Source organism: Chenopodium quinoa, unplaced genomic scaffold (genome assembly GCF_001683475.1).
Source record: "Chenopodium quinoa cultivar QQ74 unplaced genomic scaffold, ASM168347v1, whole genome shotgun sequence".
Taxonomy (NCBI): domain Eukaryota; kingdom Viridiplantae; phylum Streptophyta; class Magnoliopsida; order Caryophyllales; family Amaranthaceae; genus Chenopodium; species Chenopodium quinoa.
In genome coordinates this window covers 7,901,233-7,926,041 of record NW_018742205.1, presented here as the reverse complement: position 1 = coordinate 7,926,041, position 24,809 = coordinate 7,901,233, and the positions used below count along the sequence as shown (strand labels likewise).

Sequence of the window (24,809 nt, the reverse complement as noted above, 5' to 3'; positions counted from 1 at the left end):
CCAATAATTGGAAGACTTTATTAACTACGAATTTAGTAATGTTTGAATTTAGTAATGTATGGAGAAAACACACATATACTAATTTTAATACATAACTAAATTTATATATTAGAAAAAAAAAAGTAACCAATAAATGCAACACTTTTGCAACTACAAATTTAGTAATGTATGGAGAAAATATCAACAACTTTCTTCAATTACATAATGCAATTAAACAACATGGTTTTCAATATTTTTTTTTTCAAAAAAACACACATATAATAATTTTAATACATAACTAAATTTATATATTAGAAAAAAAAGCAAATATATCAAATAAATGCAACACTTTTTTTACTACAAATTTAGTAATGTATGGAGAAAATATCAACAACTTTCTTCAATTGGGTTTTTCAATTAAGTAAACATGGCATATAATATTTTTTTTTCAAAAAAACACACATATACTAATTTTAATACATAACTTAATATTACAAAAAAAAAAAAAAGTAACCAATAAATGCAACACTTTTTTTACTACAAATTTAGTAATGTATGGAGAACATATCAACAACTTTCTTCAATTACATAATGCAATTAAACAACATATATTTTTTTTTCAATTACATAATGCAATTACATAATATTTTTTTTTTCAAAAAATCACATATATATTAATTTTATTACATAACTTTATTTAAATAATAAAAAAAAAAAAAAATTACCTCAATATGGGTGTGTTGCAACAAAAATGCTCTTCAACAAATTTAAAATGCTTAAGAAAATAAAAAAGTGGAGGATTTTAAGTGATTTCGAAAATATATCAAAATATATCAAAATGCATGTCTATTTATAGAGAATTTAATTTTATGACCGTTGGTAATTTTTTTTTTTTTTTTTTACCAAAAATATTTTTCAGAAAATGCATTACAAACAATATTACCGTTGTAAAACGGCTAATTTTTCCATTGGCCAAGCTCCTGCAGGACGCCACGTGTCGCGCGCCTATTCGCTGGCTTACTGACGCGAACAGTAGCCTTTTTTATTTATTTATTTTTTTTTTAGCGTCAAAACGACGCGTTTTGGCCAGCACAAGCCCAAAACGCGTCGTTTTGATGGGTTGGCAGCCAAATTTTTTTAAGCTGATTTGCAACGTGTGGGCCCCACTTCCAGCACTGTTCATCTATTAAAATGCCCATACTTTGGGCATTTTCATTTATGCCCATGGGCTTTTTCTTGATTTTTTGTATTTGCTCACTATTGTGGGTGATGAGCATATTTTTTGCTCACAAAATATGCCCATGAGTAAATATTTTGCTCATGGTTGTGAGTGCTCTTAATTCCCATTTTTTTGAGAAATAGGCTTGTAATTAAGGGACGGAGAGAGTAATACAACACAACATAAAATATGAGATGAGTTATGTACGAGGTTTGTTTATGAAAGATTGACTTAAGCCTAATAGGGCCTACATGTCAAGTTTATTTTGGCCCATTGTAAGATTAAGCTATTTAAATATTAGACACGCAAACACGACATATGGATCTGTATGTGTATGGTGGCTGGCTGCGGCCCAACCCTGTAATGATGGTTGGTAGCAGGAGAGAAAAATAGAAGAATCGCGGGAAAGACGGGAAGTCGAAGCCGTAGTGACATGGGATTAGTTGAATGATTAGTCCCTTTGGAATAAAAGGACGGAAGAAGAGAAGGAGATGTGGATGTAAGCAGTCCTAACTCCTAAGCACATTGGGCTTAGTTGTAATTGGGATGTCTGTCAGACGTAGTCCGATTCACTTAATAATTCATCAATCATTAAAATCATAATTGAGAAGACAAGAGAAAGAAATTAAAAGAAAAATTAGATTCCTATATTTCGAGTGTTTTAGAAGGCAAACGAAACCGCAGGCAGGTACATTAATTGCTGAGTCTTGCACTCCTCCTTTTTTCTCCATTATTCCGGAGGAAAGTGTCTGACTTGGTTTTTTTAGTCACGGAATACATATTTCTTTCGACACTTTACTATTTCTGTGTATTTTGAATTAAGATATAGCAGATTTATTTCCATAAAACCCAAACAAACCCCAGTTGATTTGAATGTTTGAGAATTTGTGTAGATTCCGAGATTGAATTCTCCAGATTGGGATTTGATATCAAATCAAAGAATGAAGATGAGAGTGTTGTTGACACAAGTTTTGATGGGGACGGAAGGAGGAGGGCAATCTATGTTGTCCACCATCAAAATTGCCGTCCTTCCCATAGTAAAGGTGTTTACCATGTGTTTCCTGGGATTTCTAATGGCCTCTAAGCATGTCAATATCCTTCCTTCTAATGGCCGCAAATTGCTCAACGGGGTCGGTATTATTCTCACTTACTATTTCATTCTGGGTTTAATTTTCATCGTATTACTGATTTTCTGTTTCTGATTGCAGCTCGTTTTTACTCTGTTGCTCCCCTGTTTGATATTCTCCCAATTAGGCCAAGCTATTACTCTCCAGAAAGTGCTTGAATGGTCAGATACATAATTGTTCAATTCTTCAACTTTTGTCAATTTGTACTATTATTTAATCTAATCTACTTACGCCCTCCTTATGCAGGTGGTTCATCCCTTTCAATGTTATCCTCGCTACTATTTCCGGCTCACTCATCGGCCTACTCGTCGCCACCATTATCCGCCCTCCATACCCCTTCTTTAAGTTCACGGTTGTGCATATTGGAATTGGAAATATTGGCAATGTACCCCTTGTCTTGATTGCTGCTTTGTGTAGAGATAAATCTAATCCTTTTGGCGATTCAGACAAGTGCAGTCAAGATGGAACTGCCTATATTTCATTTGGCCAGTGGGTATGTGTTTTTTTTTTTTTTTTTTTTTTTTTTTATTTATTTATTTTTAAATTTGTGCTCAATCAATGCTCTTGTACAAGATTTGTTGTGCACACATGCTGGACTTACTTCCTGAATAGCTGCATTTAGCCTGTAGTTTAATAATTAAATTTTCCAGGAATTCAATTGTTCAAAAATTTTTTATACTTGTTTGTCAGATAGATCTCTGTGAAGGAATATACTGATGTTTATGATAATTTCCATTTGTTATTGCATATGTATTTTTTTTTTTTGTAAAGCATTACACCTTGTAGTTTATCTGATAACTTAATGCGTTCCATAGACAATACGAAAGAACTTTTCAAAGGCTGAACTGATTATATTGGATTGTTTTTAAAATACAACTATGTTAGCTATTGCTTATATGATACCAGTCCAGAATTATAGAAGTGATAGTGATCCCATATTTCCCTTCAGCTTTACTTGTATTTCTTCACTGAAGTGATAGTGATCCTAAGTGTTACCTTATTTCTTTTCAGCGCCTTTTCAAATTCTTAATTCTAGCCGTTTTCCTTGTTTTCCAGGTTGGTGCAATTGTCCTGTATACATATGTATTCCAAATGCTGGCACCCCCTCCTGAAGGTACCTTTGATGTTGAAGATGGACATCTTCCAATCAAAAGTCAACAGCACAGTGGAAGTGAAACACCAGAACAAGTTCCTTTGCTTCCTCAAGGTCCAGGGCCATTGACATCACATGTGTCACAGAAAGGAAAGGCAAGAGTCTTTCTACTTTTCCTATATTTTCATAGTTGTAACTCTTTGTGTTTAGCACTTTAACACAGTGATTGTTTGTTTACTGAGAGAAGTTAATGTACCTGCTTCACCTACATTTATACGACTGATTCCATTCTCTTAATCATATGTTTGTTCAATATATTTCCTCCTTTCCTCTGTCTTTCATTGATTTATGTTAAATAGTTTGTTGACTTAAGTCTCAACGACTACCACTCTCCACTTATTGTCTATTGCTTTAATCATTTACCAATACGGATATCAAATCTTTTTAATGTTTGCACTATTTATGGCAATTAAACTGTGAATTTGGTGTTGACAATCAGGCTATAATCATTAAGAACTTGAATTTGTGAAGAACTTTTAATCATGCTGAAATTCTGTTTGCCCTTAGCTCATAATCTTGACTTGCTAATATGTATAGAACTTGTGCTTGTTTTTTTTCTGAATTCCAGCTTTATTTTAGGTAAAATCTTCTCAAATAATTGAGGGGTTTATAATCTTAACTTTATAAGTCAGCAAGCTACTTTGAAAAGGGTAGCTAAACCCTTTTCAGAAGTGCCTAGATAAATTGGGATTGGATTGTTGAATCCACTAAACCTTTTTGGCTGCTAATAAGTGATAACTCAAGTCTTTGGGTCTCTTTAGGTTCTCTTTAGTAAACCTGTGCTAAGAATACATAACTAATCTTCCTATCAAGTTTGTATATTTAGAAATGCAGACTTCAATTTATAGTCTCTGAATACTGCTTGAGTGTTCACCTTTGATGGTGCCCATGGTGGAAGTGAAGTTTTTTTTTTTTGGATAGGGCATGTTCGGAATGGGGAAATTTTTTAGGGGTTAATTGAGCCGTGAACTTGTGGTAGATGGGATGAATTAGTGGTGATTGAAGGAGGAGGAAGAGATGAGGAATTTTTATATCCTCATTTAGGGGGTAAATCTCTAAGGAATGGTGAATAGGGGTGGATGTGAGCGGAGTTAAGCGGAGCCTTCAGTTTTATTGAACCAAGAACTTAAACCACATAGATGAGCTCGAACTCAGTTTGAAGGGTATGGTAGAATTAGGGTATGTCCATCCCTAGCGGTGGGGATATGTTACTTTCATTTAAAGGTAACAATGTCCCCATGGGCCCCACCTCATCCTCCTTTTGAAACCATCTCCATCTCCATCCATCTTCCATCTCTTAATTTGTCATCCTGTAATTTCATTTTCATCCTTTTCTATCGCTTTGCAGAGATAGTAATGCGCACCATTCTGATTATGCATGTGTCAAAAATTATGCACGGGAGGACTACAATTCTCTCGCATGCTAGTGAGTATCTAGTCTCGTGTCTCTATGATAATATCTGATATCCAATTGTATACAAAATTTACATTTTTTCTTTCACATGCATTTTTTCTTCTTCCCTAACACAGTTATCCTGATCTACTTGACTGATGGGATGACTGTCTCAGCATTCGTTTTGAATCAGTAACTGAGAGTACGGGTTAGTTATCTATACAATCTGTTGAATCACAAAGGAAGGACAAGTGCTTGTGGACAACTATCATAAGTCCAAATGCAAGAATTGTAACTGAAAAAAAAAAAAATTGGTGGCAGTGACTGTGGAGGACTTAGGGAGGGGGGGGGGGGGTTGGGAATTATGACACCCGATTTTTACTCAGATTGCTAAAAATTATAAGTAATACAAATGATGAAGATTTACTTATCACCTATATTTAAAGTTGACTCAGTATTGTCTCCCAGATACTGGGAGATGACTGCTTGTTTTCTTTTATTCAAAAAAAGTAATGCTCATTTAATTTAGGAGTGCAATTTAGTGTTCATCCATCTGAATTTAGGAGATGCATCTGCAAACAAAGTCTACAGTCACGGTACTCTCTCTATTTGTACTAAGCTTCAATCCGTTTGATGCAGGTCAAGGAGTTCCTGTTGTTCATATATGATAAATTAAAGCTCAAACAGCTCATACAGCCTCCTATTATTGCTTCTGTAAGTATATGATACCCATCTGCCTACATTAAGTATTTAACTTGCAAATGTTGGTCATTGTTGTGCATCAACGTGTCCCCCCTCCCCCTCTCCCACCCTTTCACTTACACGTGCGTGTCAAATGTAAAAGTGTAATTCATGCTTAGTAATCAATGGAAATGACTACCTCGTGGAATAATACTAATATGTCAGCAAAATTCAATTTGATGTTATATTCTGATATTTTTGTCACTAGAACTTATTTACTGTTTGTCGATCATGAAATTAAGTCTGAGGTCCCTCATAGAGTCATTTCAGGAGGGTAGCTGGAAATTGCTGACTTTTTGGGACAGTGGGACTACATGAGTCCAAGTGGTTAACAAAATTTTATAACAGAATGATAAATGACGTGAATTTTTTCAATTGAACTTCCCTATCTATAAGTGCAGCCAATAAATAATCCATGACAACCTGATCAACAAGTAAAATGCCAAGTTCATCCTCATGCAAAGAGAAGATTTGTGCTTTTAGTACCTTATACAATTGATAAACCCCAATTATTGTCTGCTGGAATAGCAGCCACTTCCATAGACAACGCCAGCTTATCAATAACTACTGAAACATAAGAAATAAAGAAATAGCATAGCTATAATGGAAAGTGCCATAGACAATCCATGCACATTGGCTCTTAGCATATCAATTTAGCTGGTTTACCTATACGCCTCACTTCATCAACTCAATATCACAAAGGGCCTTTATGTGATTGAATAGTGGTTGTAAAGGGTTCCAAACAACATTTTATGACCTCTGGATGCATCCTCCACCACCACTTGAGTTTTCTATATGGGGTCTCAAAATTTTCAAAAATGGTTCAATTTCGTGTATTATAGCCTTTAGATTTAGCCTGTAGAGAACATTTTCAAACCTACTAGGTTAGGCATCGTGGTTTTTCCTAGGTTCCCTACTTAGACTACTTGCCTTTATATGACCGACTAATGACCATATATGGTTCCAAACAAATTTTATGACCCCAAGATGCATTCTCTACCATCAATTGAATTATTGACACCGGGTCGTGAAATCTTGTTCAATTTCATTTATTTAGCCTTTAAATTTGGTATCCGGAGAACATTTTCAGATCTAGCAAGGGTAAGCATCGAGGTGTTTCTTGGAATTCCCAAAGGACCTCAAGAGGCCTACTTAATGCCTGGAACCTTTTAATTCATGCCTTGGCCCATGACTTTGCCTTCTTCGTAATCATGTCTTAAGATGCATGCCATGCCTTAAAGAGGGGCTCTTTTGGGTCTCATTTACCGCGCGGTTCCTTTTGTTTCTAATTTTGCCTTCTATCTCCAACGTCTTGGTATTGGATCCACGCTTCTATTAGCACAAATATGAGGACCCTTCTATAATATCCAGGAACGATTTTAAAGGCAAAGTAACTTTGTGAGTTACGATTCCTCTTTCTATTGAAGGTAGTTAAAATACTCTAGAAGATTAACAATCTCTTCATGCTAAAAGAAGGATGACCTTCTTTATAGGTCATCGAGCAAATCGTTAAGGCCTTAAGGGGCCAGGGCCTTACCATGACTTGCCTTGTCTAGTCTTGGCCATGCCTGGCCATAAGGCAAGCCAAGATGCAACCTTCTATTGTTATAAGTAGGTGTTTTATGCCTTGTCCTCATACTCATTCCCTGTGTTCGTGTATGCCTCAGTCTTGGCCATGATAGCAGCAACATTAGTAGCGCCTAAGGTCCTTGTGCCTTGGCCCTCATACATAATAATTTCTTTCACACATATGGCACAATGCTACCCTTTTCTAGCTAATTATAGTTGGTTTTAGGGGGACGAATTGAAATGATATATTGCTAAATCTTAATAGATCGTGCGCCGTGTATTTTATTCCGATAACTTCCTTTATATAGGGTTATTCGACTAACACAAACCCTAATAAAAACTAAAGATAATGCCAATAATAATAAAAATAATACTATCCCATATAATTAATAATAATGTCAATGAACCTGTGTAATATACCAAATGTAATGTCGACCTGCTTATAAACTACTCCCAATATCTAAAAGATCAGACTAAATTAGTTATCTTGAGTCTCTTTATTGCATCCACACCAAAACTTGGCAAGATTGTCGTATACATAAAAATGTTAGTATTTCTGCTCAACCATAGACACACATGCCCACACACATCTACACAAGCAAACAAACAATCAAAAACTTGGGTATGTTACTCCTTAATCCCAAAAATTGGGTGTTCTTAGTTTGTTTATTTTGGATTGTAATTTTTTTACTCCCTCTGTCCTTTTATTATAAGCCTGTGTTTCATTTTGGGTAATCAAAATTAAGAGTCTATTTCTATTTAAAGGTTGTTTTTTTTTTTTTTACAATATTATTTTCTTTTTGATGATTTGTCATCTTTTTACTTTTTCTTTTTCGTACTTTTGACATCAATTCCCAATACTTTCTCTCTCCCTCCCATCAATAATTTTCAACCACTTTTTCTTTCTCTCTATCTCTCTCTAACCCCACATGCATATTTGTACTCACAATTACTCCCTCCGTCACACAATACAAAGCCTGCATTCCTTTTTGGGTAAACCAAAATACAAAGCCTATTTCTATTTAGAGGTAGTACTTTTTGAGAATATTACCCTCTTTTTAATGAGTTGTCATTCTTTTTTCTTTTTCTTTTTGTACTAATGATGTCTTTTGACATCAATTCCCAACACTTTCTCTCTACATCTCTTCAACAATTCCCAGCTATTTTTTCTTTCTCTCTATCTCTCTTTAACCCCACATGCACATATGTACTCTCAATCGTTGAGTTTAAGGAATCTCCATCCTCCTTAATTCCCGTGAAAAAAACCAAATAGGCTTTGTATTGTGTGACGGAGGGATTATTAGTTGTAAGAAATCAACAACTTTCTTAATTCCCGTGGAAAAACCCAAATAGGCTCATAATAAAAGGACGGAGGGAGTATTTTTTATTTTCCCTCAAGAGTTGTTTGGTCATATTTCTTGTTGAGGTTTTTTAAATATTATTTTTATGCTGCAGGTTTTAGCAATTGCATTTGGATGTGTGCCTTTCTTGAAAAGTTTAATCTTTACAAGTGATGCTCCTCTATATTTTTTCACTGACAGCTGCATGATTCTTGGGTAAGCTTGCTAATCTCTTTTATATTATTTTCAAGGAAAATTTATTGGTATGATAATATCAGCTTCATATTTTTATTGATTGGAGATTGTTCTATAATTAGTTCCACATTTGATCCCGCCCCCCCCCCCCCCTTTCCCCTTCTTCTTAATATGTATCATGGAATAGTAAGCAATGAAACTAAAAATAAAACCTCTGAATATCTCAGTGACTGGAATTTAGCCTATAATAAAGGTGTCAAAATGAATATGTATTGCAGCTCCTAACAATCACTCAAGAAAAGTTGATGCTCTTTATAAAATAATAGGGGCTTGTTAGTTGTTACACAAAAAATCTTACATTTGATTTTTTTTATTTTTTTGGTTATAGGGACGCTATGATTCCATGCATTTTGTTGGCATTGGGAGGCAACCTTGTGGACGGTAAGCTAACTTTTTGCAAGTTTTGCATTTTGCTGATCATTTTCTTACTGGTTGTTCTAAGGACGGGTTGATCAGACCTGAGTTGATGTGTTGTTACATGCAGGACCTGGAAGTTCAAAACTTGGTTTTAGGACAACTGCTGCAATTATTTTTGGGCGGTTGGTGTTGGTCCCCCCAGCAGGGCTTGGCATAGTGACTCTGGCTGATAAGTTGGGCTTCCTTCCTGCTGGTGACAAGATGTTCAAATTCGTGCTTCTCCTTCAGCACACAATGCCTACTTCTGTACTTTCAGGTACTTTTTTTAACAATTTTTAGCACAGTACATTACAGCAGTTGTTTATCATTTATCAGTAGTGACAGAAAATCTTACTGCCACACTTGTTAGTTTATTGATTTGTTAGTGGTCATGCCTATATTCTCAATGTTTTGTAGGTGCTGTGGCGAACTTGAGAGGATGTGGGAGGGAATCGGCTGCAATACTGTTCTGGGTTCATATATTTGCAATTTTTTCAATGGCTGGGTGGATTGTGCTATACATTCACTTACTCTTCTGAGAATTCAAGATGTCTTTTTTTGCCGAATGCTATTATTTTTGACATCAACTTAATTGGAGAGTTGTGATAATATATGCCTTGTACAACTAAATTTACAAGTCTAGTTGGATCCATCCGGGATCGCTGGAAACAGCAAAAAGAGAAGACCTTGTTCATTGTTCAGATGATGCTGGCTGCTAATGGTTTTGGAGAAGCAGCTTTGTACATATGATGCTGGTCATGCCTATGTACACTTTAGCTCAATTATTTGTGGTTATAAGAATTTTGATTAATTGAGTAAAGTTCATACAGTATATGGGGGTACTAGCTTATTATATTTTATTTTTATATTGAACAAAAATCAATTTATCAATGCTTTACTCTTCTGATCCTTAGTTGCTAATTATACTCACTTTTATAATCAAAGTTAATGTTTTATTGATATAAAGATATTTTAATAATTGATTTATACTCCGTATACTAGTACTAGTAATACAAATTCTCAAGCCACAATTTTCTGTATGTCTCATGTATCCCCACTTTAACAAAGAAATGGCTGTTAAGTCTTCTCTTCTTTTTTTTTTTTTTTTTTTTTTTTTTTTTTTTTTTCAGTCTTTTAGCGGCTATAAAGTTGGTCATTTGGAGTCTCATCATAAATGTATTCCTTCAATAAGTATCAATGTATCATACATTTTCTAAATGCCTAAATTTTGCAAGCTGTGATTTTGTTACAGAAATAATCATAGCTATTAGATAGTGCATGTGAGGAGTGCTGTGGGCATGCAAATGTCTTTTCATACATTACAGTATAACATCTATTCCTTGTGCTGTTGTGACTTGTGAGGCCATAGGCATGTAAATGTCTTTTTTTTTTTTTTTTTTAAACAAGAGGTAAAACATAGACTTAAGCAAGCCCAACCGAGAGTGCATGAATGTAATTATCAAATCTTTTTCAGGTTCATTTATTTATATCTATATTCAGTATATTGGAAGGATAACATGTATGACTGTATGACAAACCCTTAAAATTGAGGTCATGTATTCAAGTTTGAAAGAAAAATATAATCTGGATGTAGATAGTGCCACATGACACATGAACAATGATCAACCCTAACGAAAAATGGAAGCAATGCCCGGGTTTCTTGAGTAAAATAAAGAAATCAGATAGTTTCAAGCTACAGAGCAAATCTATCTTCTATACAAAGACCCTATACAATCAGCAAAATCATTATTTTACAGAACCCTTTCTGTGGTTTTGAAGGCTCAGACAGACAGACTAAAAGTTGCATTAGCAACCGTTGATTCAAAACCTGATGACTCTGAGAACTGAAGCGTTGAATCCTACAATGACAATTATGGCAGTAGTATCCCATTCTTACAGTTATGGACAAGAGCAGAAGCAGTAGCTTTCAGCATCTTTTATACTCCGCATGATTAAAACCACCACCACCACCTCTTTTCCCGCTCGTTGCGGGATCCTGAACCAGAAGGTTGGATGGGTTGTGGAGGCCAACCATTTGAATTAGTTTGCCCATTTGACCTTCCTGCTAGAGAATTGCCCAACCAAAGCACCAAGACAATACCCGCTAGGCCAACTATAGGAGCGGCTGCCGAGAATAACCACCCTCCCCTCCTACCATTGGTATGTGAAAAAATTGCCCGAGGACCTACATCACCCAATGCAGCAACAAAATCTTGAGATTCACCCATTTCACTTGTATCAGTGGCAACTGACACATCATCCCTACCCTCCTGCTGCTGGATTTCAGAAATAAACATTCTATGGCTAGCGTGGCGCTTGCCTCGCTCATAATCTCTGTCATCGGTTGGGAGTTCATATCGACAAAGGGGGCAAGAATTCCTTGCACTCAACCACGGCAATATACAGGATGGATGGTATAGGTGAAAGCAGGGCAGCTGATTCACTTCAGTGCCAATCATCAGCAAATCTTTACAGATTGCACAAGCTAAGCCATCAGATTTCAGATGCTCATCAGTAATGACTACGAGGGGCAGTTTATCAATGAAAGACACAGCTGCAGGAGGTGCTCCTCTTCTTGCATTATCAGTCTCGGTAAGATGATCCAAAAATTCTTCAAATACTAAAGAATCAAGATAACCTGCAGGATCACCACTATATGGTGCTTCACCAAATACTTCCATGCTTGCAGGGATGCTGGGAATCTGGAGGTCCCTAACTTCCCTAATTCTCCGGCGAATCATCCCCTCAAACTCAGAAGAATCTGTTCTACTATGTTCAACAAAATAATCATTGCCGGCATTTGAGTCAATATGAGCTCCAATTTCACGAGGGCTAACTGTATTCTCCTCAGCATCAACTTCTTCCCACTCACCATCTTCTACTTCATCCTCATCAGAATTCCAGAGCACAATACCAGCATGCATTGGATCAATATCAGTGTCACTGTCAACATCACTTCTATCCATAGATTGGACATATAAGTCTATGTCAAAGTATGTATGGCCATCAATTGAAACACCAGAGTCACCTTCATAAGTACTAAAAGACAGAGCATCACTATCACTATGATAAATCCTGTGTCCACCAACGCTGACATTAGATTCACTCTCTCCATAAAACGAATCAGAGTTGAATCCTTCACTTCCTGTATCAGAAAATAGTCTCCGCCATCTACTAGAACCATTAGGTGTTGTATTAGAACTAGCCGGCTGCAGTACCATCACATTAGGATCGGTATCTCCATGAACATCTTCATGCTCAGGCTCAGTAAGTCTTGCTAGGTTAATTATTTGTGAGAACTGTTGTGAGAAATTTTCAATCGCCTCAGAACTTCCATTAATTGACCTTCCTCCAGGGACCCTTCTTCGAAGAGAGTTGTGTGCTGGGGTGCCAAAATCTTCAACCAGCAAAAATTTACAGTCATCACATATGTTGACACTTTGGAGACCACTATTATTTTCATCCTCCAATGATAGAGTTCTTCCACAAAGACCACATGACTCAGGCATTTCTACACGATCATTTGTCAAGCCATTATTGATGTGACCAAGCAAATTGGAATGAGGTGATACTAGTGTATTAGTTTGCAAGTCCAATTCCATCTGTAGGCATATAGGGCAATTCAAAAGTCAACAAAAAGGTAGATGAACATTAGGTAATATTCACGAAAAAGGTTTAAAATGTGGGAGGGCACATATTATACAAACGAGATATCAAAAGACCTTAACTACATGAAAAATTGAGAATAGAAATACAGAGATCAAAGAGAAAAGTTTTCAGAAAAAATATTTCAACATATTTCAAAAAAGGATGAGCAATTGAAAGCTTAAAGACCAATTAAAGCATCAGGATTGTAAAATGTCATAAAAGGCGGACAGAAAATAGCACATCAAAAGTCACTCTGCTTCTTATATATCTATTGTTTTAATTCCTGGCATGCTAATCAAGGAATCCTATAATTGACTAACATTTTACTTCATATTACTCCAATAATGAAACACAAACAAATAATAATTAGGGGAGGAGGAAAGGGTAAAGTTGAAAGGAAAAAGGCATAGAACCATTGTACTGAACAGTAAACAAAATACTTTTCTTTATTTCCCCATAGAAAGATGACTAAAACTTCCCTTTATATTACTCCATTAACAAAACATGAAATAAATGATGATTAGGGGAGGAGGCAGGGGTAAAGTTGGGAGATAAAGGCCACACAATGTTCCATAGATTCTGAATTGTAAACAAAGATCTTTCAAACAAAATACGAAAATGCCGACGTGAGTATAACATCACTCTACAGTAATTCATTATTAAAGGATTCTGCGAAGCACCCAAATAGATTGGTCTGGAGTATATAGAGTAAAAAAGGCAGCTTTCTAATATGGAAAATCTGTGATGCACCATAGCAGAACACCTGCAGAATTACATACGTGAGATGCCAGAAAGGACAAACAGGTAATAGAGAAGGAATTGTGGGCAGGCAAGGTGACTGAGCTGCCAGAAGAGGACAAAGAAGATGATCCGAGCAGGTGTATCATCCTAGGAACTGATGTACTCGTAATAAATAGCAAAGAGAGGGAGTGGAGAGGGCATTGAGAAGTGAGACCTTATTATGAGTGTACTGGGAGAGTATGTGAGCCTCTCAAATGCTCACTGCTGTAATCTTTTTTTTTTTTTTTTTTTTTTTTTTTTCCTGTAAATATTAATCAAGAAACTACCTTACTCTAATTATCTTGGCCTGGGTAGCCAGTAATAAATTGTGGTAGTGGGAATCAATATTAAGTGTAATTTAGTATGGACACAACCAACAATCTCCACGGGAAAACATTCGCATTCCCCAAACTTGTGTTTCTTCATATTTTTCCATTACAATCCATTTACCACTTGGGAAGTGGTACTAGGTGGGAATGAAATTTATGAGGAAAAATAGAAAATTTGGGGTCATCTTGATTGATTATGGGAATGAACGTTGATTTTCTTTTCAAATTTACATACAAATCTATTCCCATTACCATTGTTTACAACCGGTTACCAAAAAAGCCATAAAATTCCATCTTTCTTCATATATTGCTGTCTATCAGTATTGTGTAAATGCAGGAAGGGTAACTGATCGTAACAAAATCAGAGAGCAATATAAGAATTTGTCACAAAAAACCTCTACCTACCCAAGACTCTGGCCAGAAGAAGTCAATTTTCTGGCATTTACTCCTTATTTTCCTAACATTTTCTTCTTTCTCTTGTACTCTTGTGTGACTCTCACTCTCTAATTCTCTTATTCTTACTCAACCTTTTACAATGGCTTTTCCATCTCCTTCAGCCAGTCAATCTTGCCTCCTCCTCCCCAATTATCATCATTGCCTTCCCCTCCAATAGGTTGGCAAGCCATTATATTATGGGTCTATAAGAAGATCATCAAATTTCACTTAAAAATTCTGCCACCAAAAGCCATATGCACCAACCCATGAGGACAGTCAAGATACCACCCTTGCCTCCCAATCTAGAAGCCATACGCACAAACCCATGAGTATAGTCAAAATTTCATCCTTGCCTCCCAATCCGAGCCACAAAATGAGCTATTTCCCCAAAGGAAAAAGCTTCTAATTTTAAAAAATCAAGCATAAAAATGTCCAGATTTTGGAGTCAAATGTAAAAGGTCCAAACTAAATAAAGGGTAACAAATCCAGGATCCAAATTTGGTATCAAAGCTAATTAAAACTATACTTCGTGTATGATTTCTAAATAAATATCAGAAAGATTACTATTCAAATATAAACCCCAAAAAAGTGCAGAATAATAAAATTGTTGCAATATACAAGAAGGAACCAAAACTTATTAGTAAATTTAAAAAAAAAAAAAAAATTAAAAAAGAAAAGTCTAACCCTAAGTGACTCAATCACATTTTCCAATGAGGATCTAATGCCACCAAACCAGCAAATCCTTAAATATAATACAAGAAAAATTCGGGGGGGGGGGGGGGAAGGCAAAATTGGCCTTAACAGCATGAACTTTTAACAAGGTGCACATACCAGCATGAACTTTGACTAGTAGTCATAACAGCACAAACTTCTTCATTGGGTGCACAAAATATCATAAATGAAACCTGGCACTAAAGATTCTATCGGAGACGGGAAATCTTTAATATTTTTTTGGCTAAATTTGACCTCAAATTTGGCAAATTGATCCCAAGACCTTAACCAAGGCATTTTATAGCATGCAAATCACTGCATTTTTGGTAAGTTTTTGCTAAATTTGATCTTAAAATTGATCCTTTAAGGATTAAATAACCCTCGAAATCTTAACTGACTAATTAAATCGAGGTACACAATCCAAAACATTTTTTTATAATAATAAAATATTAAAGCTTCTCAAATCTCCGATACCAAGTTTTATATTTTGTGCACCCAATGAAAAAGTTTGTGTTGCTATGGCTACTAGTCAAAGTTCATGCTGCTATACGGAGTAGCTGAGCACAATATAATCCTACCAAGCTTCCACCAATTTATCTTTTGGCCTCTTTTGAGCACTTTCTCATAATTAATGTTTGGAGTAATTTCTCATAGGAAGGCAAACTTTTAATTTTTTTTTATATATTTGTGATCACCAATTAAGGGATGAAGATGTAAGAGGAGGTGAAAACCAAAAGATATCAAGGAGAGAGATTAAGGAAGAAAGGAAGGAGACAAGAACAATGTGCAAAATGAAGAAACAAAAAAGACAAGAATGATGAGGGAGACCGTGATGGATTCCATTATTGGCATACAAGGTGTTACCTATGGCATCGATAAGCAATAATACTCAAAATCAACTAGAAGTGTCAAACACGAGTATGTGTCCCAAGTGTTAGACACATTTATTTAATAAAATCTTTGCATGACCTTGGCCAAGTAAAGTATCTGACATGAGTAGTTGGGGGTGTTTAGCATGCGAGAATGGGTGTTGGGGAGTAGATGGTGGGGTTAAGAATGCGGAATGGTGGGTGAGAATTCATGAAAATAAAACAAATCCCTTATTTGGTGATTGGAAGGAGTATGTTAGGATTAAACAACAAATTCACATATATGGCCTTACTAAACATGCCTCTCCCTTTCTCCTCCAAACACCCCCACCCCTTTCCTCTTTTAGGTAATAAAATGGAGGGAACTATGGTAAGAGATATTGAGAGTTAATCTCTCATTCTCTTAAAACAAACACAAGAATTTGTTGAGTTGTGATATAAACTCTCAACCTTTCCTTTAGTGTCCATAAGACAAACACCCTCCTATAGGTGAAGTAAAATGTCAAAATAGCATATTCTACAAGATTTAAAGAAATAGCCATAGTGCACCTCCTTGAAATTAATGGGGAATCCCTTAGGTTCTTTATAAGTCAAATTGAGGAAGAGTTCATTGAGCATGAGTAGCGAGCATCATTGTTATCAAAGCTGAACATATATCACAATCTCAAATATAGCTTGATTTTTGAGAAAAAAAATTTGGACGTGCATGAGTTAATAATAATTTGGGCAAGTGTTTTGGACTTGCTATTTTGCAAAACTTCTACTAATTGCCCATTGCAAATGGAGCTAAAAGAGTCTTCAGTGACAATATTTTAGCACAAGACTGAATAAATGATGCATCAAGGATGAATCTTTAAAATCATAAACAATTAGAGTTGAATGAAAAGGATCCTTAAAGGGATTAGTTTATAATGCAATCAGCTTTACCAGATGAGACTAGAGAGCCTCCAACAGCCTGAGAATGATGTCCTGATGTTTGAAGTAGGTAACAAAGACAGCATAGTTAATGGACATAACCTGGTTTATTAAATGGTTTGCCTTCGGCAAATAGCAGAAGATATACACTAATACGACACGAAGTACCAGTATATGTTAAGTGTGATTAAATACAAATATATATAGAGCGGCTTTGGGGCTTATAGAGTTTAATCCCTCTTATGTAATACACAGTCCTTTGTTGTATGTATACGGGTGATAATGAGATATGTTTCCCCATTCCAACAAATGCAAGGGGTAATCTTTCTAATACTATACTTATGAATTATAATAATACACTATTCCAAAATAAATGAGATTACATGTTCTTAAAAGTCAAAAATAAAGATACGTAACAGAATGGAATCAATCAATACAAGATAATTGAATATAATTACCTGCTAATGGTGATTTATGAGGAAAACCGCTTCTTCAAATCAAAGAAAACTCCCAATCTACCGCAGTCGGCAAAGCTGAGTATTTGTTTCCATCCTAAAATTTCATTGCAACCAACATTTTCAATCAATTAATCAATTACCAATGATCAATTAATCAATTATGTATTTATGCGCAGATTAATTCCTCTCACTGAATACGGGATTTGGGATTTCAGATAAAACCTAATAAGAGCAAATGAAGCAAGCAATAAAATTCATAAAACAAGGAATCAGAAAGTCTTACAGACCTTTTCAAAAAAAAAAGAAAGTCTTACAGACGAATAGATCTTCGGCTTCAATACAGAAAAGGGACAAAGAGGATTGCTTTTTCTCATTGCCATTTTTCCACTTCAATCCACCTAACCACAGTCCACAACTGCTAGCCCATGAACTAAAGTCAAGATGACGCCGGCTGGAGACTAGTGCATTATGAATTCTGGTCTGGTCGGCTCGGGTCATTTGTATCGGGTCGTTTTTAAAGCCTACTCGACATATGGTTTGGATTTGGGTTTATTCGACCGGAAAAATACAAGTTTTAAAAACGTTTATCTCTAATTATATTTAACGATTATTATCTCTAATTATCAACATTGTAAAATTATAAAAAATGGATATTAATAAAATATACGAAACGATTCAAACAAAATCTCACATGACTATGTTTTATCGTATCATAAATCACAAAAGCGAGTCAAGTGTAATGTGTGAATAGAGTAATAATCAAACGGTGTCAACTAAAAAAACGGAGGAATATATCATTAAATTTTTTCATTAAATGTGATCACAGATGTTGATTTATTTGCGAAAATATGATGATAAACTGGGGCTTCTTCCATTCAACCTTCATAACTTAGAATTTTGGGTTCATGATAATATCTTTTTTATTAGAGGATTCTATCAAAAAAATAATTAATTAATACACTATTTATATCAGTTTGTTACATCATACACATAGCCTCATATGATAAGTTGTTGTCAGTTAATATATTACCATATTATTATTTATATGTGAGTTTATGTCATAATAAGAAATATATCGATTATAACCGCACGAATGCAGAGGACATATTAGTCAAGCCAAATAGAGTAATTCATTAGTAATAAAATTAGTCTATTATGGAGTAATTTTATCGTTATACCACTGTTCCATTTGAGTTATTCCTATATTAGTCTTTTTACTTTTCGTTTATACCATTGTTCCATTTGGGTTATTCCTAAAGTGTGAATAATGCAGTGTGGTCTCACAATCTACTAAGGCCCTATTCTCTTAAGCTTCGCATAGCAGGGATCAACAGAGCAGAGCAGATTTCAGCATTATTATTATTATTATAATTATTATTGTTATTATTATTATCATCATCATCATCTTTAAATATTAGTATTATTATTAAATATTAATTATTATTATTAATAATTAAATATTAAATATTAATTATTATTATTATTAAATATTAAATATTAAATATTAAATATTAATTATTAATTATTATTATTATTATTATTATTATTATTATTATTTTTAAGCAGCAGAGCAGTTCAAAAGAAAAGGGCCTAAATTTACTATTAGACCAAAAACTATTTAATATTGGAGATCGAGATTGAGATTGAAATAATTTGCGATTAATTCTTGTGTTTTATTACAGAGATGTGTTTAGGAATAGATGGAAAAGTTGAGTAATGAATGGTATATTAGTAACTTGTTATCTATTACTAATTAGTCTATTACCATAACTGCATAAGATATTCATAACCATATGAAGAAATATATAGTGAGGAGAGAGAAGAGATATCAAGGGTTAATGACTTTACCAATTCAGAACTTCCTCAAAGAAATCTCCCAGTTTTGGTGAGCAAATTAAAACCAGAATCCCCCAATTTGCCTTCTCAATCCTCAAATTCAAGTGTGAAGGTGCATAATCTTTAATTTTCTTTTTGTGGAAAATCTTGTATTTTTAATCTCTTGATTGTTATGATTTCATTTGCTATAAATACAAAATCAATCAAGTATATTATGTTTCATTCACATTATAAATTAGTTGGTATAATTCTATTGCTTTGTGTTTGTAATCATAGTTTGTCAGCTTTTAGAAGATGTCCAGGTGATTATCATCATATGGCACAAATTGCTTTTTATACATTATACTCATATATCATAATTGTGATTAGCAGCTACCTTTTGAAATGCAAGTATGTGGTCAATTTCAATAATTTTACCTAAAATTTAATCCAAAATTTCAATAATTTTACCTAAAATTTAATCCAAAATTGAGATTAATCAGATGAGATGATTAAAAAAAAAAAAAAAAAAAACTTCATATTCATGTTGATTTATCTGCTAGTTAATAATACTTGAGGTATATCATGACATTACACAAATCCAATTTATGCAGAAGAGGTGGACAAAAGAGGAGAGTCAACTTTGGGGATGGAGAAAGGAGGAGGAGCCCCAGACTATTTGGCTCTATCTCTGCTTCATCTCAGAAGGGAAGCAACATCAAAGCATCAAGGGAAACAACGTCAAAGCATCATCACCGTTTACCACCATCATGTGACTCTGATCATGATCAAGACGACGACAACAAACTTGACTCACATTCACGCTCTTGTGCTAAGCTTGAACTCAAACAGTCTCTAAAAATTCCACGTCCACTCAACAGGTAACCATTAGCTCTATCAACACATATACACATAACACAACAATATTAGTTATTATATTTTTGATATCATGCACTCTTTTCTTTATCATTTTAGTGATTTGCCAATAACATATTTCATGAATTCTATTTTGCGCCATTGCATAATCTTGTACATTTATCACATTGAATTACAATCAGCCAACTGAGACTTTGATTCTACTCACTTTTATGTTCGTGAATTTTATATTATGCATTCGCTTTATATAACTTAGTGATTACAATCTTTGATTTTCTATAAGCCATGACCAGGGTGAAAGAGCTCCAAGTCATCGCGATGATCATTCAAAAGATGGTAAGACTATGTTTCTCTCCTACCACCTAAAGTGATATGTATACCCTTGCCCAAAGCTAAGTAAACAGACATGGTTGTCACTTTACTTATGTTGCATGTAGTTACATCGTCTGTAAGATTTATAAATCCAAATAGGCCTTGAATTTTCTAATCTCGAGAGTAATCTATTGCTTCCGATGCTTCTCATAAATTGATCCAGATCTATAGATAAACTATGTTATAAAGTCTAAAGAAAACCATCACATAAGAGTACAGATCATATTATTACATTGATTCATTCTGCTTGCCCCAGCCCCTTAAATAACTGTTTGGCACCATTTGTGTTAAGGATTGAGCCAATAAGGCCAATTTGCCCATTGTTGATGTCTCCTCAAAGCTCAGCTTTGGGTGTATATTAATACGTGTTCATTCTATGGTGAGTGTATGGTCTCACACTTGAGGGGGGAGATCAATCAGATCATTAAGTGCAATTGTGTGAGTTTTATGTGCCCCATGTTGAAAGATAAAGATTTTTCACTTTGTAACCCAAGTAGGCTACTCTTCCATTGCCAATTGGATTTAGGACAAAATCTCACTTTGGGCACAGTGAGTGGGTTCTCTCTCTTTTCTCTCCTCCATTTGTTATAATAAATTGGAATCTGAGCTAGGTTTGGTTGGATTGTTCGCACACTCTGATAGATGTCATCTGTGCTAGGGCTTGTGCCGCCGATAAGGCCCATATGTTGGTGTCTCCTTAGAGCTTGGCTTTGTCAGGTCTGAGTGTGAATCTATCTGTATTGTTCAAGGGGAAGATCATTAAGTGCAATCATGTAAGGATTATGTGTCACACATTAGAAGATAAAGTAAATAACTTTCACTTTCTAATCCTAGTGAGCTATACAGATTCAAAGCTTATACTAAGGAGCAAATTGTATTTCCAATATGCAGATGAGTCTTGGTTACCAGATAAAAGTAGCCTTGAGCTTGTCCTTGACACATTGCAAAGGTAAACTCAATTACTTGCACATAGTAGTATCACTATAATGCTAGATGTCTTATCTTCTTTGTGTACTTTTAGTTTTACTTGCATTTTTGAAACAAAAGGCAAATCTGGCTATAAAATGTTCAAAGTACCAATCAAATTCCATAACCATTATAAACAACTCTCATTTTTCAGGAGAGATACATATGATATATTTGCAGAGCCGGTGGATCCTAGTGAGGTTAGCTACCCTTTCTATCATCATTTTTGAACCCATCAATTTTGATTATTGATTAATACTCCACTGTATCTAAATAAGTGCATCAGTTTGACTTTGACTGGTACACGTGCCAACGCACAACTTTGACCATGTATAATAGATACGAAGGGAGTATAATAATGTAGTAATATTATTCTTGTTTTCTACATATGTTATAAGAGTGTCATTTTCCAAAATATCTTCAGGTCGAAGAGTACTATGAAATCATCAAAGAGCCAATGGATTTTGGCACAATGAGAGCTAAACTTCATGAAGGCATGTACAAGAATATTCAGCAGTTTGAGGTCTGATATCTCCATAAGCACAATGTCAAACTGTGTGCGTGTGCGTGTGCTTGTGCCGTTGTGCGTGCGTGCACGCGTGGGTGTGCTTGGGCGTGCCACGTGCGTGAGTGCGTGTGTGTGTGTGATCTACCCAGATTATCTCATTTTTAATGCAGACATTTGAATGTCATCTGACTTGTCATTGTTCTTTGCAGCATGATGTATATTTGATATTTGGGAATGCTATGCATTTCAATTCATCATCCACTGTGTATTTCAGACAGGTTAGCCCTTATATTTTGTATGGTAGGAAGTGCTGATTATAATATTATTACTTTCTTCACATTGTGATACGAAAAGTTGAATTTCCCAGGCACGTGCTTTGGAGGATTTAGCAAAAAATATTTTTTTTGTCCTGAAAAAGGATCCTAAAAATTTCAAAATGGACTTCACTGCAATAAGGCGAAGATCAAGTAGAAAATTTGGTGGTGAACATAGTGGTTTGACTTTTGGCTCATCCGGGAAACTAGCAAGGGACTTGGGATCCAATAGCATGCATACTGATCTTGGTCGTAAAGGTCAGTCGTTATTGATAAGTACTTCTTAGTTGTGGTTTTGGGAATTGTTAATGTTTTTACCATCTCAAGTAGAGGAAAAACCTTTTCAGTTGGTCAAGTCAGTGAGATTATACATCAACTTTCAAAAGGAATTTGTACTTCAAACAGAAAGAAGTGATGTCATAAGCCATTCTTTCTTTTATAGCTTTTAGTTCAGTGTTCAGGACATTGTGTGCCTATAGGAACCTACACCCATCAACACGAAAAGCAGGAAAAGGGAAAGAAAAAAAAGAGGAAAAGGAAATTCTATAGCTTATTGAGCATAAAAGCATGCACTCTAACAGAAATTGGCAGAAATCTTTAATTTTGTAAGCTCCTCAGATGAGAAAATTCTCTACAGTCATAGTTGATGCATCATCTTGGTAACATCTCTTCTTTGAAGACAGGTTTTGGAAAAGAGAGAAAAACTTCTTTTTCTGGAATTGATCGGCGTTCTACATACAAATCTTGGATTTGCTTGTTTGATGAAACAAGTTCAGCTGTTTCACCACTATTTTGCGGCACAAAACCACTCATACCTGTAAGGTTTTATTGCTATATGTCTCCGTGTACCTATTTTCCGTATTAGCTAGTTTTGAGAAAGCAGAGGTTATGAAAAGATTCGTCAGCTGACTGCATTAAGTGGTTATCTTAGATTTATTGGTATTAGCTAGATGGGCATAGATGCCTATCAGTGTTGCTCGTATGTCAATTTATGTTGCTCTTTATATTTTAATATGAAGCCAAGGTCATTTGGTTGTGCATTCACACTGGAGACACCCTTATTTCTTCCCCCTTTTGCGCGAGTGAGTTTATATCTTCTGTTTGCAGGAAAATCTGGAGGAGTCTGGATACAAAGAAAGCTTGATGTTGTTTGCTAGAAATTTGGGACCTACAGCTCATAGAGTTGCAAAAAATAAATTGCAAGGATTATGGATGCAATCCTCCTCCAGTAGTAGGTCTCAAATGAATAGTTGGGACAATTCTTCTGTCCACAATTCTCAAGCCCCTGCTGCCTCATCTCTTGTTCAAAAAGAACCTGCTAATTCTTTGTTATGTGGTACCATACCCAGCACAAATCTTGCTGCATCTCACCGTGTGATTGACATTGAAACAGCCAATGACATAAGGAAAACAAGTGATGTTAGCACAAGTGGAGAGAAATCGGCCAAAAGTTTTGTAGATATTAAATCTATCATCCCATGTACAAGCCTGGGAACAAGCGATTGTGTCTTAAGGGATCAAGCTCAAGGCAACATGAAATACAATAAAAGTATTTCTGCCATTGCTAGCGGAGATAAACTTAAACAAAAAATCTCTGTAAATCAGTATGGTGAATTGGATGTCATGACCCACACTAGTAGCAAGGACAATGAAAATACTGAATTTGCAAGACCAAGAGTGCTGCTGAAAGATGGTGGCACGCTAAGCTGCCATCTGAATACAATGCTTCCAGCTGTGAAAGAGACAATATTGGAACAATTTCAGGCTGGCAACAACTTTGACTTGAATCAGGTTCAGGTTATCCCAAGTCCAAGCTATCTAGTTGGGTGTTCTTATGAAGATGACAATTTAGAGACTCGTGAAGTGAAATCTTATTCTGGATTGGTTGAAGCAACCAAGTTCAACCATCTTTCCTCTACAGGTCATGCCAAAGCAGCAATATATGAGGACGTGACTAATATGCATCCATCATCAATATCCAGCCAATTTAACTTTAATCTTCCTTATTTAAAGCTGAGTATGGGAAAATTGGGTGATGAAGTTTTTGAAAACAGCTCTACCACAAATGGACAACGATCGGCATTGCAGCTGCCTCCGGAGCTGAATAGTAGCAGCCTCTCACCAAATGCATCTAAAATCAGCTTTGGGAAGGCGTCTGGCGGATACACCAACCACAATCATGGATTCTATCTTGAAAACCATCATATGACATCACCCTATATTATGAAGACTCAGTTACCTAAACTTTATACTTAAGGTGATAGCATATTGCCATCTTACCACTAATAATCCTCTCATTATGATGTCCACTGCTACAACCTTTTATTGCTCTTTCTTTCTGTCTTTTTCCCCCCTTTGGTGGCAGCCTGGAGGCCATTTTATTGTTGATTGAAAGAGTTAAGTAAATTATAGTGTGTTGGAATGAATGACGAAAAAGGATCGATCAATGATCACATTGTTGTGATTGAAAAAGGATATGTTTATTATTATTTTTGTTGAGTAGTAAAGTGTTAGGACAACCTAAAATGAAAAGTGGCCAAATAAATTTAGATGGAGGAAATATATTTTTCATTGATAAAACTTTTGTTGTACCCTAAAGTACTACATGTATGTTACTTATAACTCGAGCCAACTAGTTAAT

General features: G+C 35.2%; 3 protein-coding genes across 6 annotated transcripts; 2 read left to right on the top strand and 1 right to left on the bottom strand.

Annotated features, from left to right (window-relative positions):
- Positions 1-1,680: 1,680 nt before the first annotated feature.
- Positions 1,681-10,004, top strand: LOC110731938 (protein PIN-LIKES 6-like). 2 transcript variants are annotated; one of them, XM_021911857.1, is made up of 10 exons: positions 1,683-1,886; positions 2,092-2,328; positions 2,407-2,486; positions 2,572-2,818; positions 3,382-3,573; positions 5,511-5,585; positions 8,637-8,737; positions 9,105-9,157; positions 9,261-9,449; positions 9,590-10,004. In XM_021911857.1, the coding sequence occupies exons 2-10, from the start codon at positions 2,140-2,142 to the stop codon at positions 9,709-9,711; spliced, it is 1,248 nt and encodes a 415-aa protein (XP_021767549.1). In that variant the 5' UTR covers positions 1,683-1,886; positions 2,092-2,139; the 3' UTR covers positions 9,712-10,004. The 2 variants fall into 2 exon arrangements, with proteins under 2 accessions (XP_021767547.1, XP_021767549.1); XM_021911855.1 differs by having other exon boundaries at positions 1,681-2,328.
- Positions 10,005-10,694: 690 nt separating this feature from the next.
- Positions 10,695-17,786, bottom strand: LOC110731928 (E3 ubiquitin-protein ligase Praja-2-like). Of its 2 annotated transcripts, none has more exons than XM_021911845.1 (3): positions 17,605-17,786; positions 17,318-17,411; positions 10,695-12,774 (listed from the first exon to the last, which is right to left on the bottom strand). In XM_021911845.1, exon 3 carries the CDS (start codon positions 12,772-12,774, stop codon positions 11,125-11,127), a length of 1,650 nt encoding a protein of 549 aa, XP_021767537.1. In that variant the 5' UTR covers positions 17,318-17,411; positions 17,605-17,786; the 3' UTR covers positions 10,695-11,124. The 2 variants fall into 2 exon arrangements, with proteins under 2 accessions (XP_021767537.1, XP_021767542.1); XM_021911850.1 differs by having other exon boundaries at positions 17,632-17,786.
- A 1,582-nt stretch (positions 17,787-19,368) lies between these two features.
- LOC110731904 lies at positions 19,369-24,748 on the top strand. 2 transcript variants are annotated; one of them, XM_021911826.1, is made up of 9 exons: positions 19,369-20,013; positions 20,292-20,344; positions 21,272-21,329; positions 21,501-21,546; positions 21,771-21,869; positions 22,064-22,132; positions 22,222-22,426; positions 22,852-22,985; positions 23,276-24,748. In XM_021911826.1, the coding sequence occupies exons 1-9, from the start codon at positions 19,718-19,720 to the stop codon at positions 24,422-24,424; spliced, it is 2,109 nt and encodes a 702-aa protein (XP_021767518.1). In that variant the 5' UTR covers positions 19,369-19,717; the 3' UTR covers positions 24,425-24,748. The 2 variants fall into 2 exon arrangements, with proteins under 2 accessions (XP_021767518.1, XP_021767523.1); XM_021911831.1 differs by having other exon boundaries at positions 19,921-20,013; positions 20,302-21,329.
- The last annotated feature ends 61 nt before the right edge of the window (positions 24,749-24,809 follow it).

Coding starts and splice junctions, on each gene's coding strand:
- LOC110731904 (XM_021911826.1), top strand. CDS start 19,718: ATGACATTACACAAATCCAATTTATGCAGAAGAGGTGGACAAAAGAGG. Junction 21,870..22,063: donor AGAATATTCAGCAGTTTGAG/GTCTGATATCTC, acceptor TGTTCTTTGCAG/CATGATGTATATTTGATATT. Junction 22,986..23,275: donor GCACAAAACCACTCATACCT/GTAAGGTTTTAT, acceptor TTCTGTTTGCAG/GAAAATCTGGAGGAGTCTGG.
- LOC110731938 (XM_021911855.1), top strand. CDS start 2,140: ATGAAGATGAGAGTGTTGTTGACACAAGTTTTGATGGGGACGGAAGGA. Junction 3,574..5,510: donor ATGTGTCACAGAAAGGAAAG/GCAAGAGTCTTT, acceptor CGTTTGATGCAG/GTCAAGGAGTTCCTGTTGTT. Junction 9,450..9,589: donor GCCTACTTCTGTACTTTCAG/GTACTTTTTTTA, acceptor AATGTTTTGTAG/GTGCTGTGGCGAACTTGAGA.
- LOC110731928 (XM_021911845.1), bottom strand. CDS start 12,774: ATGGAATTGGACTTGCAAACTAATACACTAGTATCACCTCATTCCAAT.